The 19,005-nt window shown below is 37.4% G+C and overlaps 1 protein-coding gene across 1 annotated transcript in view; it reads right to left on the bottom strand.

The window, feature by feature from the left end:
• The window catches only part of NELL2 (neural EGFL like 2), a 146,521-nt gene that overhangs the window by 31,980 nt on the left and 95,536 nt on the right, over nucleotides 1-19,005 (bottom strand). Inside the window, exons 14-15 of the mRNA XM_084507019.1 lie at nucleotides 7,784-7,906; nucleotides 5,566-5,661 (exon numbers count right to left, since the gene is read on the bottom strand). Coding sequence (XP_084363145.1) covers nucleotides 5,566-5,661; nucleotides 7,784-7,906 — 219 coding nt within the window. The remainder of the gene's footprint in view (nucleotides 1-5,565; nucleotides 5,662-7,783; nucleotides 7,907-19,005) is intronic.

The raw sequence follows: 19,005 nt of genomic DNA, 5'->3' as shown, positions 1-19,005 counted from the left end.
GTCACACATGCTAATTATTTAGCTTATACAGAAAGTGGCACAAAACTCTAGAGAGATCTGATCTGTAACAACTGTTTTGCCAAATCACTTGTCTGAGTCGTATTTTAGTATTTTGAACTACAAGCGTTAAGGGTAAAGTCATGAATACTTTTGCTACATCAGTCTTTTTGTTTCTCCATGAAATATTAACAACACTTTTTGTATTTTTGTTTGAGCTTTCCATACAGGAAAAAAATACATAGAAGAGCCAAATAATATATTTTTCCTTATATCTAGCTACTTCTGGTAAGAGATCTGATAAAAGACAGTGAGCTCATATATCTCACGCTGACCTTTTTTTTTTCATAAATCCACTTATATATTTAACTACACTGTCAGTAAAAATACCGGGTTAGTATCTGTAATAATATAGGGTTGAATAAATGTAGAGTCTGTAAGTTAAACTTTTTCTCAACAGATCCGTTCAAACACAACAGCTTTGTATGCCAGATTATTTTCAGCAGTTTGCCATGGCATAATAGCAGGGGGATATCATAGAATCATTTAGGTTGGAAAAGACCTCTAAGATATGATTCCTTTGATAACCAAAGAAAGTTTCTTATCAGGAAATGAAAGTTAGAGCCAATCATCCATAAAGAAGCCATATACTTCCAAACAACTTGTTACAAAAACTACATCAAAACACTACTATAGTAGTGAAATTCTGCTATTTGATCTCCTCCATAAATAAAAGTGGTCCAAGGGAATACTCAAAGTACAAAATGAATGTGGGAACTCAAAAGAGAAGCTGACAAACAGCAAGAATGCAGTAATCTTAGACACATGGACTAGCATATATGCATATATAGTAGGAGAACAAACTCACTTTTAAAGTTCTATCATCAAATTAAAGGGGAGTTACCATAACATCAAGGCAACCTAACAAAGTTATCCTATAACTTTCTGAAATAAAGCAGTTTTCAAACACAGTTTAAGACAGCATTTAAAAATGTCTACTGAAGAATTCATAATTTTGCAATCAAACAAGACAGCGTTGTCAGGTATTTTGAAGTTTAACTGGCACAAATATTTTCAGATTCCCTTGGTGGTCTCAGCTGCAGAAGATAGTGCTCTACCAGGTTAACTACTGCTGTGTCTTGTAGAACTTGAAAATCTTTTAACACATATACAAGCCAACAAATGCACTCCCAGCATTAGTTATGCCTCAAATTACTTCCTTTGGGAAGAGAAATGGGATTTTTTTCCCAGATCTCATTTTTATGTTCTATTACCAATTTAAAAAAAAAAAAAAAAAGCGCTGGAGGTCAGTGTATCTGCACACAATTCTTACATCTGCTTCCTTGTCCTTCTGATTCATTTCAATAGGGCATAGGCCACGATTAATCTAAAATGCTTGCAGGAAAAATTCTAAAGCCTTGCAACAGCTCTGTTAACTGTAAGGCACTTCACAGTGAATACCTCATCTCACACAAATAATATCTAACAGTACTAGCTGATCCTCATTCTTATGTTACTGAGGGAGCAGTGGTTCCTACTGACACCTTAGAAGCACCCACTCAGAAGCAAAAAATTCTCTGAAATGCAATGTCCATTACAGCACCTAGTTACAGAAAGCTTTGCTTCTCTTTGCCAAAGCTGCATTGTGTTTAGGAATCTGACATACCCTTTCCATGGCAGGTGACAAGTGAAAAGAATTACAGCTATGCCTCTAAAGACAAACAGGCTTCTGGTTACTAATCTACAGAAACTGGGAAGGCTGCTTGGTGTCCTGGGTGAATGGGCTTGCCCTAAGACCACATTTCAATTTCAGGATAATTTTGTCGGAAGATTTCTGACCTCTCCCATCAGAAGCAGGCTGTCTGCTTCCTACTCACTGCCCCTGCTTCTCTCCACTCTTTTGGAAGGCTCAGAGGAGCTGTGAGTCTCATTCCTCCAGGCCTGACTGAATTTCCATCTTGTACCTTTTAGCTTCCATGCCTACAGCTATAGCCAGTTCATCAGCTATTCACCCTAGCTGGTTCAAAAGGGTCTGATCTCTTATTGCAAGCCATTCCCAACTGCAGCTTTGACAGACGAATGGTGAAATAGTGTAACTCCCCAGCCAACAGCAAGGGCACCAAGGGAGCAGGCCAGGTCTTTGATAAATGGTAGAGAGCCTCATTAAAGACTTAGGGGAATGCTCTAGATACCAGCAATCCCAGCCATTTCAGCTGTGGTTTCTGCCTGTTCTGGGTCAATGGCGTGTCCTACAACACACAAGTCTGGCCCCATAGGCAAGAACTGAGCAGGGGCAGCATCTTTCAGGCTTACAGTGACAATATATGTGCAGAGCTGGTGTTTGGAATGGACTTGGAAAAGGGTGAGGCACTCAACCAAGATGAACAAGAGGCAGCAATGTGCCCTTGTGGAAAAGAAGACCAAAGGCCTCCTTGGCTGTATTAGGAAGAACATTGCCAGCAGATCAAGGGGGTGATCCTTCTCCACTATTTCATGCTGTCATGGTCATATCTGGAGAGCTGGGTCCAGTACTGAGCTCCCCGGCACAAAAGAGACATGGACATACTGTACAAAATCCAGTGAATAGTCTTGAAGATTATTTAGGGAGCAGAGCATCTGTCATACAAAGAGAGGCTGATAGAACTAGGATGGTCAGCCTGGAGAAAAAAACGTCTGAGGGGGATCTTATTGATACATCATGGTGCTGGGGTAGCCAGACATTTCTCAGTTATGTGCAGGAAAATGACTTGGGGAGGGTGGACATAAATTGTAATACAATAAATCACATTTAAACATAATAAAAAATAAACTTTTATTTATTTGTCTGTTTGTTTATTGTGAGGGTGACTGAACACTGGAATTGGTTGCCCAGAGAGGCAACCCTGAAGATACTGAATATCCAACTGGACAAACCCAGGAGAAATTCACTTCATTTGACCCTGCTTTGAGCAAGTGGATTGGACATGGTCATCTCCAGAGACCCCTCCCAACCTCATCCTCACCACAGTTCTGAGAAATTAGTTAAACAGCTACTAATCAATCTTTTACAGAAGGGTGGAGTAAGAATTGGTGACTGTATTTTTTAGGTTATTGCTGCAGTGTGGATTCGATATCCTATTAATTGCTTCATGAGTTCAGCAGTTGATGATAATTTTTATAACACTACATGTTTTAGGTGAAAAATGCCAAGAATCTTCAATAAGCAGTTTTTAAATATGTGTGGCATAAACCAAAATAAGTAGTATGTGATTTAAAAATAGAGATGGCATCATTATATCAATCCTCCTCCCTACTTGTATGTGACTGCAACTAAAGATGTCTGCCTGAAAAAAAAAATTATAACACTTTTGGAGATAAAGTGACTGTTCAAAAAGGGAAGCTTCCAGCATAAATTATTTGTAGTGTGAATGTCTTGATCACTTCAAGCTTAACAAGAACTACCTTCATGAAACTCTGCCACATTCACTGGGAGTAAGTATGTGCTATCTGAAACTCAGGTTTTCCTTTATGGCTGCATGCTTCTAAGCACACAGTCTCAGAATGAACAGAGCATCTCTTCCACTTGTCACACTGAAGGTATTTCAGACTATGTATGTTTCAAAGCCACATGTAATCTGACTATAATCCCATTCCTGGACATTAATATCCAAATAAAGTGACCAGGCTTGTACCCTTTGGCTGACCACTTGCACAATTTATTTCACCAGTAAGAACAAATATGATGCCCACTGGACCTCCACCAGGGGAGAGGGGCTTCTCTTTGTAAAATTGGCCTACAAAACTGGTTTGGTGCTACCAAACTGCCTCCAAATCATAGCAATAGTATCACTAGCTCTCATATATCAGGTCAAAACTAGCATACTAATCATATGTTAAATATTGAGATCAGGTGTTCAGAGCATACATGTATAGGACAATGCTTCTGGAGGCATTCTGCTATGCTGCCTGCCCTCCTGTAAGGTTGCTGTAGGGCAGGAAGGCCAGCAGTCTGGCTGCCCTTGAAGGGTAATCGAGCCTGACTGCACTGAAGGCGCAGAAGTTTCACTCTAGGCCAATATCTGAACTTTCTGATTTGGGAACAGACTGTACCTGGGCTCTCCTCTAAAGAAGGAATCAGAGACAGGACTTCCAGGCGACAATTCAGACAAGGAAGCTCACCCTTTGATAGTGGCTATTCATTTTGCCTGTACAGACTAAAACAAAGATGTTTCTAGTCTACATATTTCAGATAGATATAAAAAGCTGGAAAAGATGAATATGGGCCTTGAAATGATACACATTATGTTTAGTTGATATCAGCAGAATGCAGCAAAGAGCATGTGAGACAAATATTACTAAAACAAAGTAACTGTTTTAATACTTCAGCATTATCTTAGCACATTAACTGTTCCAAAGAAAACACAACAGTTACACTGAAGAGACCTTGACATCCTGCACTACGTTATTTTCAGTCTGTGAAAGACTGAGAAATACCTGAAATCTTGCCATTTTGACATTTTTCTAGAAATAGATCAACAGTCAGAATACTGATTTTCACACAGCACCCCTCTTGCGCTCTGTGGTAATATATGTCCAGCTACAGCAGAACGAAAACAATCTAATTTCTCACCTCTCAAATGGACCAGATAATACAGAATTCAGATCAGTCTGTGTTTTTCATTAAACTGGACATGTTTACAAGTCAGATGAAAGCAATACTTGCTCAAATGACCTCCTTTCCTCTGCTTGGAAGATTTATTGAAGGCAATATAGAATGGCAACAATAGTCAATCATAGGTGGCAGACTGCCCTTTTATTAGGCATACTGAAGCCAATTAATCTAAGCGAGCTTTCTCTCTTTACCTCCTGAGGGCACGTACTGTTAGAATGCGTTTTAAAATTCTGCAGCAATAAATAAAGGTGCTGAAACTATTCATTTGAACTTTGAGAAATTATTTACAGGGACTGGAAATACTAAGTATTAACACTGTACTCTGCTGGGCAAAGTGCCTCCTGCTGTAATTTGACTAGATCCAAGATTTAAAAAATAAAGCTCTAAAACAAGGTTTTATTTGTACAGCCATCCTCAGGGACAGCAAGAAGAGAAAGGAATGCCTGCAAGAGGAGGTAAAAGCAGCAGGAAATCTGCCTTACAATGAGTAAAGAATGCTGAATTAATCAAAGTATTCAAATAAGGTTGCAAGGGAAGGTGGGCTAGCAAAGGAGGGACACGTATACAGCAGAGAAGTAATCAGTTATTGGGACTTAAATCAGAAATGTCAAATTATCTGCCATTTATAGGAAATAGCAAAGATCATTTGAGGTGAAAAGCAAGTCTATAATATTCTTATTAATTATGAAACATCAAAACCCAAGACATCTTAATTCATGTTCTCATTTTTGCAGTCCATGTGTTTCTAATTAGAACTGCTGTAATGAGTTCACTTGGGAGGCATATAGGAAAAGTGAGTAACTTTTGAGCAGCAGCTTCCCCTTTTAGGGCACACAGTTAAAACTCCCCTTCGTTCTTGGATTACCTCAAGCATCCTTCTTGCATTACCTTCACCATAAATTCAATAATAATCTTACCAGTTTCACAGCTGGGGCCAGTGAAGCCTTGTGGGCAGGCACACACATTGGAAGCAATACAGGCTCCTCCATTCCTGCACCCATCTTTGCAAAATGCTGAAATAATAAAAGCATAGAAATTAACAAAGCTACACTCAGTATCTATGCAGGTGTCCACAGGGCTCTGGCAGACAGACAAAATGCAGTCCCTACAGCACCCAGCACAGAGGCTTCTTTCTCCTAAGGACAGAGGTCACTAAGGGATGGTTTATAGCCCCCCTGCCTCACTGGCCAGATGGGCTGACAAGCTACAGAAGAAGATTAGTGTAAGTCATCTGAAGACAACAGCCCACATACATACTTCTTCCCATGCACTGGGAATCAGTGAAGGGCAGCATATTCCCTTGGAACAGACTTCGTAGGGCAGTGCTGTTCTTCTGTGCTTCCCAAGTAAATGCCTGAGCACAACAGGCACAAATGAGCACTAAATCAGCTGGCTACCCTCTTCCTTGATTCAGAGACTAGATTGAAACAATAAAAATAGCAATTTCTCTCAAGAGATTGTGAAGAACTCAAAAACATTTACCATTTACAGTTTGAAGTCAATCCCTGGATTTGTTTGTTGGCACACTGCAATCTGAGAAGCTGTGCTCATGTATTTAGGCATTTCAGCTTTCTCCAGATTTAGTTATAAATATGTGCATGCATTAAAGAGACTCCTCTGCTCACAGAGAAATGCAACTAGTTCTGATGCAAACCACAGCAGCTGTTTAATTGCTGATTGTATCTGCAATACAGAATGAGCAATGCTCTGGTCACAAGAACCTACAGAAAACTGAGGTGAGAGGAGGTGGACAACAATTATCACTAAGCTCTCCAAACTGTGGAAATCTGGGCACACTGTGCTTGCCTTCCATCTGTGACCAGCCACGGGATGAGGTCTTAAACCTCATCTGAGAGTGGCCATAGGTGTTATGAATTTGAGCTTTCCAGGTCTCAGTTCTGAGGCACCAGTCTCATGGTGTGAGACCCCAGCATTGGGACATCTAAGCCTCCTGGTGCAAATTACCCAGAGCAGCAAGCACAGCACATGAAAAGCTGCCAGACCCCCAGAGACAAGAAGCACGTCCAGCTCCCTCTGAAAGACACAACCTAGCATCCAAGCTAGGGTTACAGAGAATGGGATACATAGGCTGTGAGCCTTCTCTTGAATCCTGCTTTTAATAGCAAAAAGGAGGGGAAGGATGCACTTCTACAGTGGGGCCAGGTAGCCCCTGAAATATTAGATCTGCATTCAGTGCCAAAAAAAGGGTTACGCATCTTGTCTTTGTCACCTTTTTGTAAGCTGACAGACTTTCACCTGTGAGCTGCACAGGCTGAGCAGCGGCTGTGGGTTTGAACTTTCCCCTGCTAACTTGCTTTTCCAATTCCCCAGAGGAGGGAACACAGCACAAAAGGGTGCATTTGCTCTATCTACCTATATGTTTCACTGGATGCAGGCGTGAAGGTGATTTACAAACTGCTCATTTATGTGAGGAATATTTAGAAGAGTCACACTGTGACTCAGGTGAAGGAAAAACTAGTGCTAAGATCATCAGTAGGCCTATCAATCAGATGGTTGCTTAGTCATGATAAAGCAGCAGCACAATTGCATCATTATCAATGTTAACTGAGGCCCCTTAGAGTCTGACACCTAAGACATCACGTGGATTAGTGCCATTTCAAGGAACACTGGGTATGCTGTTGCTGCAGTTAGACTACCTCTCATGTCTGGCCAATTCCTCTACAACTGCACTACTTTTCTTGTTGGGCATCCTGTGCTAGGAGTCTGAGGACTTCCAAGGATTTGGGTCCAAGTATCATCTCCTCTCACGTGAGATGCAACAGAAATAAAAGCAGCATTTCATCTCTGGAAAACCATTTTCCTAAAGCAGTAATATGACTTCTAATGTTTACCAGGGAGTGAGAGTGCTAGGAAACAGGGCACCACCTCATCTGTGGCAAAGGGTTTGTGCAAACATGTCTACCACTTTTCTCATTTGAAATAAAAAGACACAGCAAACCAAATAATTTTCACTTCACCCAAGCAATATATCAAGTGTGGACATTGTAGGTCTCAATGCCCAGCCTACCATTTTGTCTGTTTTCTTCAGGGTATACAAACAGATATGCATTAATCATGACAAAGCACCTCACCCAGTTCAAGGAAAGCTGAACCGCCAGGATTTCAGCAGCTTACCTTTACACACGGTACCATTTCCTGTGTAACCCAGCTTGCAGACACAGTTGTGCCCACCCACAGTGTTGAAACAGAGAGCATTTTCATCGCAGTTGTGCTGGTTTGTTATACATTCGTCATGCTCTGAAAAGTGAAACAAGAATGGGACACTTTTGAAGCTTCACACCACAAAAAAATGAAAGCCTTTTAGTAAGAGATTAACACAGTAGTAGTTAGTGATGACACAGCTATGTGCACATGTAACAATGGGATAAGCAGAGTACACAGTTTTAAGACATGCAACTACGCAAGGGCTGTGTTGGAGCATAACTCCACTTTCATTAATGGGAAGCAATCATCAATACATTTTCCATGTGGGCTACACGATTCTTGTAAATATTTGCCAAAGAGATGGCTAACATACTGCAAATCCATATGCTAGTTCTAATGTATAATTTATTCACACAGGCTTATCCTATGCAGGATTCATAGGGTTTCCTGCAGAAAGCTGACTAATGGTGTGTGTCACGTGCTCCAAGCTGCAAAAAATATGGTTAGCAGAAAGCTGGACTTCAAAATGTAGCCTTTTTTTTTTTTTCTTTTGCTTCAGTGCATTCAAAGCTCTTTATTTTGGATGAGCTAAGTAACCTAGGAGCAAAGGTCTGACTGCTCCTTAGAGTAAGGAACTTTGGTCACGGTGTGCTCTGAGATAGAAATCCTCAGTCTGGTGACACTCTGGGAAAATATCCCTTTGGGGAATACATTCAAAATATGGACAATATGATTTTGTGTAAACTTTAAATGTACCGTTTAGCCTGAAACAAACAAGTATTTGGCAAGCATTTCCACTGGTGAATGTTTTAATATCTTAGTTTGTGATTTGTTTTAAGTGGAAAATGCAATTTCAAAATGAGGTGCTCTAAAGTGTCATTTCCATATGTCACGTGAAATGTTCTAATATATTCAAAATGCATTTTCTTTTTTTAAATTAACAGCATTCATCTAAGCATAAATAACTTCAGACCCCCTGAAATTTTCTTTTCAGGAAAACTGTCTGTTTGGGGAACATACAGGTACGTAACTTGAGTCAGCACACATGGGCCAACTGCATGTGAGGTTTCCATAGCCATCGTTCTGTACAGGCTTTAGAAAAAAATTTTTAGTGCAGCTTATGGCAGTTCTGGATGTCTGACACAGGTCTTAAATCTGGAATTGGATGCTCTTTCTTCCCTAGTCTTGGCTGTTACACTGCTCTGAATCTTCCGCTTTATAAATAAAAGCTGAAGTCTGCACACACCCCACAGGGTTGTCAAGAAAATTAATTTGTTAACATTTGCAAATCACTATGGAAGAGTTCAGCTTGCTATTTCAATACTGGCCATAAACCACAGGAGTATAAAACTGGCAGAATGGCACATCCCTAGCTTATGACTAGATATAAATTTTCTTGTAGCAATGGCGAGTACCTGTTGTTTAAAAGAGGGAAAAATCACCAACATGAAAATATATTATTTTAAACACTGCACAGGTTTGTTGTGGTATTTTTGTTGTTTTGTGGTGGTTGTTGTTTGTGGGTTTTGTTTGTTTTGTTGTTGTTGTTCCATTTCTTTCTTTGTTTGCTTTGTTTTATTAAACCAACCTGTTCTCCCTCTTCTAGACAAGGTCTTGCACATCTCATACCGTCACCAACACTCTCATCAGCCCTCAGCATGGAGGCCCTGGCACTTACTAGGCCAAGTCCCTTACTGGATGCAGCCAAGCACAGGCTGCAGGCCTCTGCCCTGAAGCATGAGATTTAATTACTTTGCTCTCAGTGTGAATATCTGAAACTGTTATTGTTCACCAAATGATCCGGCACCTCAAAATCCAGTTACAATATTTGACTCCAACCTCCTACCACACTAAAATCTCTCATGCTGGCTGAAGCAGTATGTATGCTAGATCAGGCTACAAAATAAAAGAAAGGGAAGTCATGACCATGCAAATGAGGTTAAAAGTGTTTTCTATACCATAATAATATTCTGGTTTTCTAAGTTTGTGTTAATATTATGATATTATTTAAATATGGTGTGCTATTTAATAACATGTATATGTATACAAATATATATCATTTTCTCATTTTTAAAGGTTTTATATACCATACAACAGGAAAATATGGAAATCTGAGAAACATTATGCACTCAGCAGGCCAAAATATCTTGCAAAGCCATTATTTTCAAATCTCAGGAGGCAGGGTACATACAGCAATACATCACACTGGTAAACTCAGCTCAAATCACTGCGTTTGGCAAATTAAATATCATGCTCAATGAGAAAGTGCTACCATCCACCCCATGCCTTGGGGATGCAGCAGCATCCCCAGCATGCACAACAGCTCTTTACTATGGGTAAGAGCTTATTAGAGAAAAGCAGCTGGAGGCAGACTGACACCCAGAGGAGCAGCTGTAAGGGCATACCCAAGCACAGCTCTGAAAGCCCACAAGAGACCCAAAGGCAGGGGGAAGCTGTGGCTGCCTTGCCAAGTGAACTTTCTGTCGGTGTTCCAGTACAGATATGGATAACTCCATCTTGCAGTGCTGGGGGTTTAAAGACCATTTGCACAGATGTATGACCTTTGTAGGAAAAAGAATACTCATCCTTAAATGCACCTTCCAAACATTTACTCTCCAGGCTAAGAAAACCTACTGAGTCTTTTAAGATGGACTTGCTTAAAGCATACATTACCAATAAAATTAATGGTCCATTAGCTAAATAAGAAAGCTTGGATTCAAAGATAACTTGCTTGGTTTCCTACTTTTGCTGTAAGAAACTCCAGTACTTCATATCCTCCTGTAAGAAAGCTTTTGTAGTATGTCTGCTGACATTTCAGGAAGAGGATCCGGTTCTCAGCCACAGAAATAGAAGTGTGGGCTCTTTTGATACAGTTTGGGTTATGTGTTCAATCTTGAGGTCTATTTTTCTTTTAAACAGAATACTAGCATTTAACAACAATAACAAAAAAAAGCGTGGCCCTGATAAATGATTTTTGGATTGAAGATTACATGTCACTAGTTAGGGGGAAAATGCCCCAGAGTAACAAGAAAATTTGTGATTCTATTAAAGGAAAAGACAGTTTAAAATTATATGAATAGAAAAAAAAAAGCAGCAAAAAAGAATCAGGGTGTTCTACCTTCCACCTAGATGTTGGCTTGTGTTCGATAACACAGTTTAAACCATTTAAACATAGTACTTCTTCATATTCCTTCCATACTTCTTCATACTTGCTGAATATACATGTATATTGAGTGGCACCTCAGAGAGCAATCAGGCTGCACTGCATGATTGTCTCTGATACGGACTGATGGTTAAAATACAGAGGAAAAATTCCTGCACATAGAGCTTCTTAAGACATTCACTCTTCTAATGTATGGCACACCATCCACAGCAGTTTTGACAAGACCATCAGAAACAGCTTTAGCCAGAATTCTCTATTAATAACAAGGTATGACTCTCCAGCTTTATTAAAAGTATAAATACTTGATTGTAATAAAAAGGGTGGTGCTCTGTTGATAATTCTTTATTAATTCATGTCCATCACTTTTTTTTTTTTTTTTTTTTTACTGAAACATCCAGGAAGTTATCTTAAATAGAGAGGACATTGAGGAAACTGAGTTCAGAAATTTCAAATGCCAATCCATGAACTGTAGAAGATAAAACTGTGCATTACAAAGAAGCTAAAAAACAATTCCTAAAATAATCATTCAAAGAGAACTGTGAATATGGATTCTTCTACTTTTTGAAGTTCAAAAATAAATAGAATCATTATTTGCATTATTTAGAAATGCCAGTATTGCCCAGATATATTTCTTATGCTCTAAGAAGAAGCAGTGAGGCCATTTATTTCAAGCATCTTTGGAAATTACGTGAAACACATTTAACAAATGTCCCATACTTATTTCAGTGCACATCATAATGATGATGGAGACAGGACCGTATAAGAGTATTACAGAGGAAAGGAAATAAAAATTACTTTTCCAGAGAGATTTAAATGATCAACACACCCAAATTTACATAAACGTTCAATAAAGACCAAAAGCACTAGTTTCAGTGATTATTTCTAAAGCTGTATTATCTAATATATCCAAAATCCATTTTGTACTGGCTAGAAATCTATGCTCAACAGTGCTAAAATTCATAACATTTCTGTTCTGAGAATCAACTTAAGTTTTAAATGCAGTATTTATATTGACTAAATTATGTCTAAAATGAGCTCTTTCTAGATACAAAATATTTTTCAGCTCCATCATTTGTTATGCTCCACAGTAATAATAACACTAAGTGCACATGAAAGCTCCGTTAAAAAAAAAAAAACATAGAATGTTCATTATGACACAGACAAGTTAGAGTTGCAAAATATATTTAACAATGTAATTAATTCAATTATGTGCATTTGACTGTGCATCAAACACGTTACACACACACACACGTACTATTATTTCACAATACTGTGTGGTTTGCTGTACAAAAACTTTATAAGATTATTGAGGGCGAATAACAGCATTCTCAGGAGATAATACAGACCCATTAGACCTTATTAAGTACAACAGAGCAATGGCAACTAGAGGGGGTTCGTTTTACTAATTTTATTAGCCATGCAGACATTTTTGCAGAACTCAGTAAAAGTTAACACACTGTCTATGAGGTGTGTCATCTATCTCCTCCTCCTCTCATTTTCCTAGTGCTGTGCAACATCAGCCCCTATTCTTCCTACCGTGTATTTCATTATTAAAAATAAACAGAAGATCTATATAGCATTTCCCACTTGTGTGCTGCAAGCCCCTACCAACTTTGCAATATTTATCTTGTGCATCCAAATTCTGCAAACATCTAAGAAAAAAAAAAAAAAAAAACAAAGAACAAATAGAATCCAATCCAACAGCAAAAACAAATTTTGACTGAGCTGCATCACGTACTTATGGGTAAAGAATATTATGCTGTCAGTTTTCCCAAACCATTCATTACTAACATTGGAAAGTAAGAGATCACTTTTGAGGCACAGAAGTGCATAAAATTTCTGAATTCTTGAGCTCCAGTTACTTTTTGTCACCTGTCTTACTCCCATTGATTCAGTATAAATCTATAGATAGACGTGTGGTGACCAGCTAACAATCTGATGTGGCAGTGACAGTGACAAGAGATAAGAGATGCTTGAATTATCAACACTTAACACATTTAAATGCCCACTTACAGTTTATCTTAATTACAAGCTTCTTTTCCTCATATAGTTCATGTACAAGACAAAAATTAGTATTAATTATATAGGCAGTTTGGAAGACTTATTCCATTAAGATCATTAGAGAAATGACAGATGGTTAATTTCTTTAAAGAGTTCGTGTTAGATAGTTTAAACTCTAATTAGCAGGGTTACTTGTCTCTGTATATGCACACTATTTTCAAGGAGCAAATGCTGTAAAATTATTGATGACTATGCTACCATTTCTCTATATTTAAGTTACATTTTTGTATTGATACTACCCAATTCAAATATTCCCCAGTTCATTTTTCTGCACGTACTCCCTAATTCAAATGCAAAGTGGAATCCATGCTTTAACCACTCATGGTTGCCATCACAGTCTATACCCTTATTTAACACTGAAGTCATTAATCATTAATTAATGACCACCAGCAGCTGTCCTGTGTTCAAAGCTGAAGCTGGGGATATGAAAATCCAGGTCGTCCTACAATAGTCTATTCATTGCTAATCTTGTTAATTGATTGATTTTCACCTTCATCCACTCCCATATTTCCATCCTGTTCTTGGTCCTCATTTTCTAATTCTCTCTTCAGAAAGAAAACAGCTCTTTTTATAAACCTATGTCAAGAACTTTCCTATTTTTTTCCCCCTCAATTATGTTTATAATAAAAATAGATCTGGGATGTGCATGTTCTATTTTCAAGGTCTGTTTAGAGACAATCCTGCTTTCTGAAATGCTGTTTCTGTCTGTAATTACTTAGTCCATTGTTGTTCTTCAGGGAGAACAGCTGCCATCATCTCATCCAGATGTCTACTTCTCTCTTTTATATATTAGCTTATTCACTTATTCTATATTTGGTGTTAAGATGATAAAAAGGGAAAGCAAGAAAACTATAACAAAAGCTTAGGAAGAAAGTCAAACTGAGGATACTGTCAAAATCCAGTGTTCCTTTTCTTATTCATTATAAGAAAGCTCTGGGACTGCATACTATTTATACAGTAAAGGGGAACCTATATTATTGGCCATTATTGGCAAAGGATTAAAAGTAGCTGCAAAACACTCGAAGAGAGGGCAAAAGCATGGGCCCACACTCCTTGCTTCTCTCTGTGAGGTGAGGAGTGCTTTGGAGAAAGCTCTGCGTATGCTGTACCTCTGAGGAGACTAGAGACAGGCAGGGATGGAACTGGCATTTTGGTGTTGCACATGTACAGCTTGAATTCTTTCAGTTTAAGCGAAGTCAGACCTTTCCTATTCCAGTTTAATAACCATAGCTGTGGGACACTGATTTACCTAAAAACAGTTCTGCATCAAGGTCCCAAATACTGATGATTCTGGAGGCTTATCACAACTGAAAGGATTAGCCAAACTATACTGTGTTGCTGAATTTGTTTTGCACGCTCCTGTGACTGTGTGAATAATTTATTATATATTTAGCTACCATATTCTTAAAAAAAAAAAAAAAAAAAAAAAAAGAGAGAGAAATACTGCATATTTACATGCAAATATAACTTCAAAAAATATGTGACATTCTAATCCGAGTAAAAATTAGTTGTTTTTTTTTTTTGAAAACATATTTTAAGACAAAATTCAATTTTACATATTATTTCACAACAGACTCATCTAGCAAAAATATTTCACACACCAAATCCTGCAAGAGGCATATATATGGGTTTTTTTATTCTTCCACTTGGACTTTAAGACTTTCTTCTTTACAGAATGTTATCAAATTGATCTTTGAATAAAATCTCTTCTTTAGATTTTGGTTATTCCTGTTCTGGGTATTCCTCCTAGACTGACAAAATGTTTTAACTCCAACAGCAATAAATGCTGTAACTCCAAACTCTGTAAGTCCAATAATATTTTTTATGGCTTTAAGAAGGGTATACATTTCCCCCAGAATTTAACTCGAAAAGCCCAACACACAGCTTGAACATTGACCAGTCCTTCCTTCCTGTGATATCTGTTCATCACAAAATCAGTGCTAAAATCTCCTTGAACACAGGGAAGACAAAGATATTCTCAGTCCCAGCCACAATAGGTAAGCTGATGGCTAAAATACATATTTTCAGGCAGGACTACCATTACTTTCTCCATAGCTCTTGAACAAATTTTTTAAACCTTTTTTTAACCCACTTACGTTTCTTCGACCTCAGAATGTGTATTATAATCATGATTTCCAGTTTCATGGAACAAGATATATTTTTGCAAAATACCCACATTCTCATGGAGGGTTCTATTGTACAATTAATCAGTATTACTTCACATAACATCTTATAATTTTTTACACTTTTCAACCAGTCAGGCAGAGGAAATATATTGAAGAATATTTAGTATGACTGCTAAAGTAAAGTAAGCTTTAATTTATTTCCAGTTTCCTCCATGTCTGCCATTTTCTGTATTCTTCCTTGAACAGAAAATTTTAAGGGAAGGATTTTCTAAAGCACTTAGCATAGGCCTGTTTCCCCTAAAGGAAAATCTGTAACTCCCACTGATTTCAATGGTAGGACTGTAATGCAAATGCAGAATAACTGAAAACCCCACTTTAAGAGATTTTAGTCTAGACATAAGGTCTGCGACCTTGTCAGAGACTTCTTTTTTTGCCTTAATTCAAACTGATCTCTTAATATATTGTCTCTTATCATTGACATTTAAAAATAAGGTTTCTATGTTTTAAAAGAGATTTCATCATTTAGTTTTTCTCTCTTTATTTATTTATTAGATGTGTTATTTGGTCCTAGGTAGTTGTTTGTTTGTTTGTTTTTGTGTTTGTTTTTTTTTTTTTTTAATTTCAACTTGTATTGTGCACTAAATCTCTCAGGTACTTATGATAAACTGATGCTTTCAAAATCTTCTATTATATTGTCAAAAGTGACAATGATAGTGAATTCTGCATCTACAGTAGTGCTCCCTATTTTATGGGTAGTAGAACAGCCAGACTGGAGCTGTAAATATCCTACTCAGACAAGTGAAAATATTTATTTTACTTCTCTTAATGACAACACTTTTAATTTACTGTTTCCTTACTAAAAGTAAGGAATGTTATACAAGTCTGCCACAAGCAACAGATACTTGTATTGGATACTTGGCCTCCATCCTATACATATTTCTGCTACACAAAGAAAGCGGGATGTGGCTGGCTCTCAGACTGCTGCTGAAACACATAACTTGCTACCTCTTCTCAGATTACTCTGGTTAACAATCCATTTCTACAATCAGAGGGCTCCATAGAAACACTTCTGAACAAAACATATTTTTTTTCAGCATGGAGACAATGGAAGGATGGATATACCACAGGACAGAAGAAAGGTGTCTAAAACCAATCAAGTACTGTCCAAAGTTGGTCTGATAAACTAAAACTTTAGTACAAACTCTCTGGAGACATCTACTCTTTTTGGGACATCACCATGACATGAATTTGTCAACAGATTTTGCAGGGGGATCATAGGGAATTTACAGTTACAATATAGCTATTATTGTGGACAGTGCTTGTGAGGTGAAGAAAATGGAACACACCACAGTAGTGGATGAATTGCTGCTGTTGCATTGCTCCTGATTTATTTATTTTTTTCCTCAGGAATCTGGAGCAACTTATCTAACCATAAATATAAGGGAAAAAAAATGTGTTTGTTTTTTTTTCCGGTTCTCTTATACAGCAGAGAGATTTCTTAATGCATGAGATACTTCACTTTATTTCCCTGGAGGTACTGTGGCACAAGCACTCGGATGACTCACTGGATGTCAAGCAGGACAGTGCTATTTTTGATAAGGTAACTGTAGTGTTTGTGGCTCTCAATGGGGAGGGTAAACCTTAGTGTTGCTCACCTAATTGAGGAAAGGGTTCTCTACTTGAAAACAGGGACAAAAATGTGCTATAACAGTGGTATAGCAGAATGATACTGATGCTTTGCTCTCAGGTCAGCCTTGACACTGTCTCTAATGATGCTCCGGATTTTCCCTAAGGCAGATCCTTCTTGGTAGTTTACAGAGATACACCAAAACAGCGTAACAAATGCATCATCACAACCACTGCACCTAAGTTGCTTTCCCTGGAAACAAATTGGTTGCTAGTGCCAACCAGCCTTACAGATCATTATTTCTGTATTTTTTTATATATTTATAAATATTTGCATAGGCACATGTTAACAAAATTTATGTATCTGAAAAATTCTGCCATCAAATCTGCTATCATATTTAAGAACACCATTAATTGCTTTAATAAGCAGAAACAAAATGACAATATACCTTCATTGCTGTTTAGGTCTAAAGTATCCAAAATATGAATTAAAAATCAAACCACAGAGTTAAGGAAAAAAGCAAGCCTTGACATGATATTTAATTTTCCTAATACTACAGTCATCCTACCTCCTTTACACATTTCCCATTTGAACAAGTTAGAATTAAAGTTGAGATTCTGTGAACAACTTCAAATTAATGTGAAACCCACTCCCTGAAAAGTGCACTAAGCTAATAGTACACCTTGGCTACTCATAGCAGACTGGAATGTGCAGACAAAAATCAACCACATTCTCTACTTACTTCCCAAACATTAAAATACTGTATACAGAAGTTAAGTTGAATTTTACATTTCCACCTTCAAAGAACTAGGAACAAAGTACTCAATTGTTCTACACCCCAAACTTATGCAAAACACTGAAAAATATTTAAAAGGTATTATTCTTGATGGACATCCTACCCTTTCAGAAATCAGTCCTCTTCTGAAAAGAACTGACCATTTTATGCCCACTCTGAAAAGTGTGAAGCGTTCTTTTTTTTTTTTCTAAATGCACTAACACTGAAAGATTCGATAGTTTTCCAAACCCCGAACATCAAAGTTAACACTGTGTGACAGCTGATATGTTCCAAAGTCATCATATTTAGTGGTCTGTAACAGGGTAAATGACACAATTACTTGCTGTAATTACCGTTGCTGACAATATATTTTCCCTGATGATTGGTCTATGTGACTCAGAGCTGCTTATCTTTGTCAGTCCAGTCCAAATCTCCATTTCCATGTGACTTGGACATTAACTTAGCAGGTATTTACAAATTAGTTCCAATATCTGCCAAGACAGATATTTGGGATAGTATAAATTCATAATTTATTGCATGGTTAGGCAGTCCACCACTTTATAACATCATTTAAATTTGAAAATAAGCATGTATAATGAAATATGGTTTCCCATTTAAATCAAATGGTCATTTTTTTTATTAATATTTTGGAAGGGAAACATGCTGAAACAAGTAAACAAAACAAAGGAATAAAATGCCAATAAGTACATTGAGATTTTCACAAAACTCTCATTCCCAAAGCAAAGCATGAGTTTAAATTAAAAATAATAATAATAAATAAAATAAAATAAAATAAAATAAAATACTTAATTCTCATTGCCTTCCCACCTTCTCATAATGATTTTAAGGAATACCTACAGAAGACATTGGCGACTTTTTGCTTAAAGCACTGTGAGTTACAGGCTTACCAAACTAGCTGACTGCAAGTGTTTCCATGGAATACCATACACTTTTAAAATATAAAATAGACACAATTCCCTTTTTTTTTGTTTGTTTGTTTGTTTATTTTCCTAATCATATTATGATGATGTGTAAAAATAATGGCATATAAGGACAGTAGGAAACAGAAGCAGGCTTTTTGAAATGGTTTGGAAGCTTGTCAGAAAAAAAAAAAAATCTACTCCTACAAAAACTCCTACAAAATCTCCAGGTTGGACAGATTCCTATTTGATTGCTAAGCTTGTTGACAGAGCTCTCAGTTCTCAAGAGAAACATCAAGATTTTCAATATTTTTTTTTACTGATTTGATGGGGGATGGCAACAATTTTTGCACATCCATCTGAATAAATTGTATAGAGCACTGACTTCAGGAAAGCTGGTTAACATTTCTGAAATAATTTCTGGTTTAAGTTTTCTAGTTTTCCAGTTCATACTTAAAGATGCCTCAAAACCACTAGCATAATAATAATTAAAAAAAAAAAAAAAAAAAAAAAGACATGA

This window comes from Aythya ferina (assembly GCF_964211825.1).
Source record: "Aythya ferina genome assembly, chromosome: 1".
Lineage (NCBI taxonomy): Eukaryota > Metazoa > Chordata > Aves > Anseriformes > Anatidae > Aythya > Aythya ferina.
The sequence above is the reverse complement of the archived record's forward strand: the minus strand, read 5'-3'. Positions and strand labels throughout refer to the sequence as shown.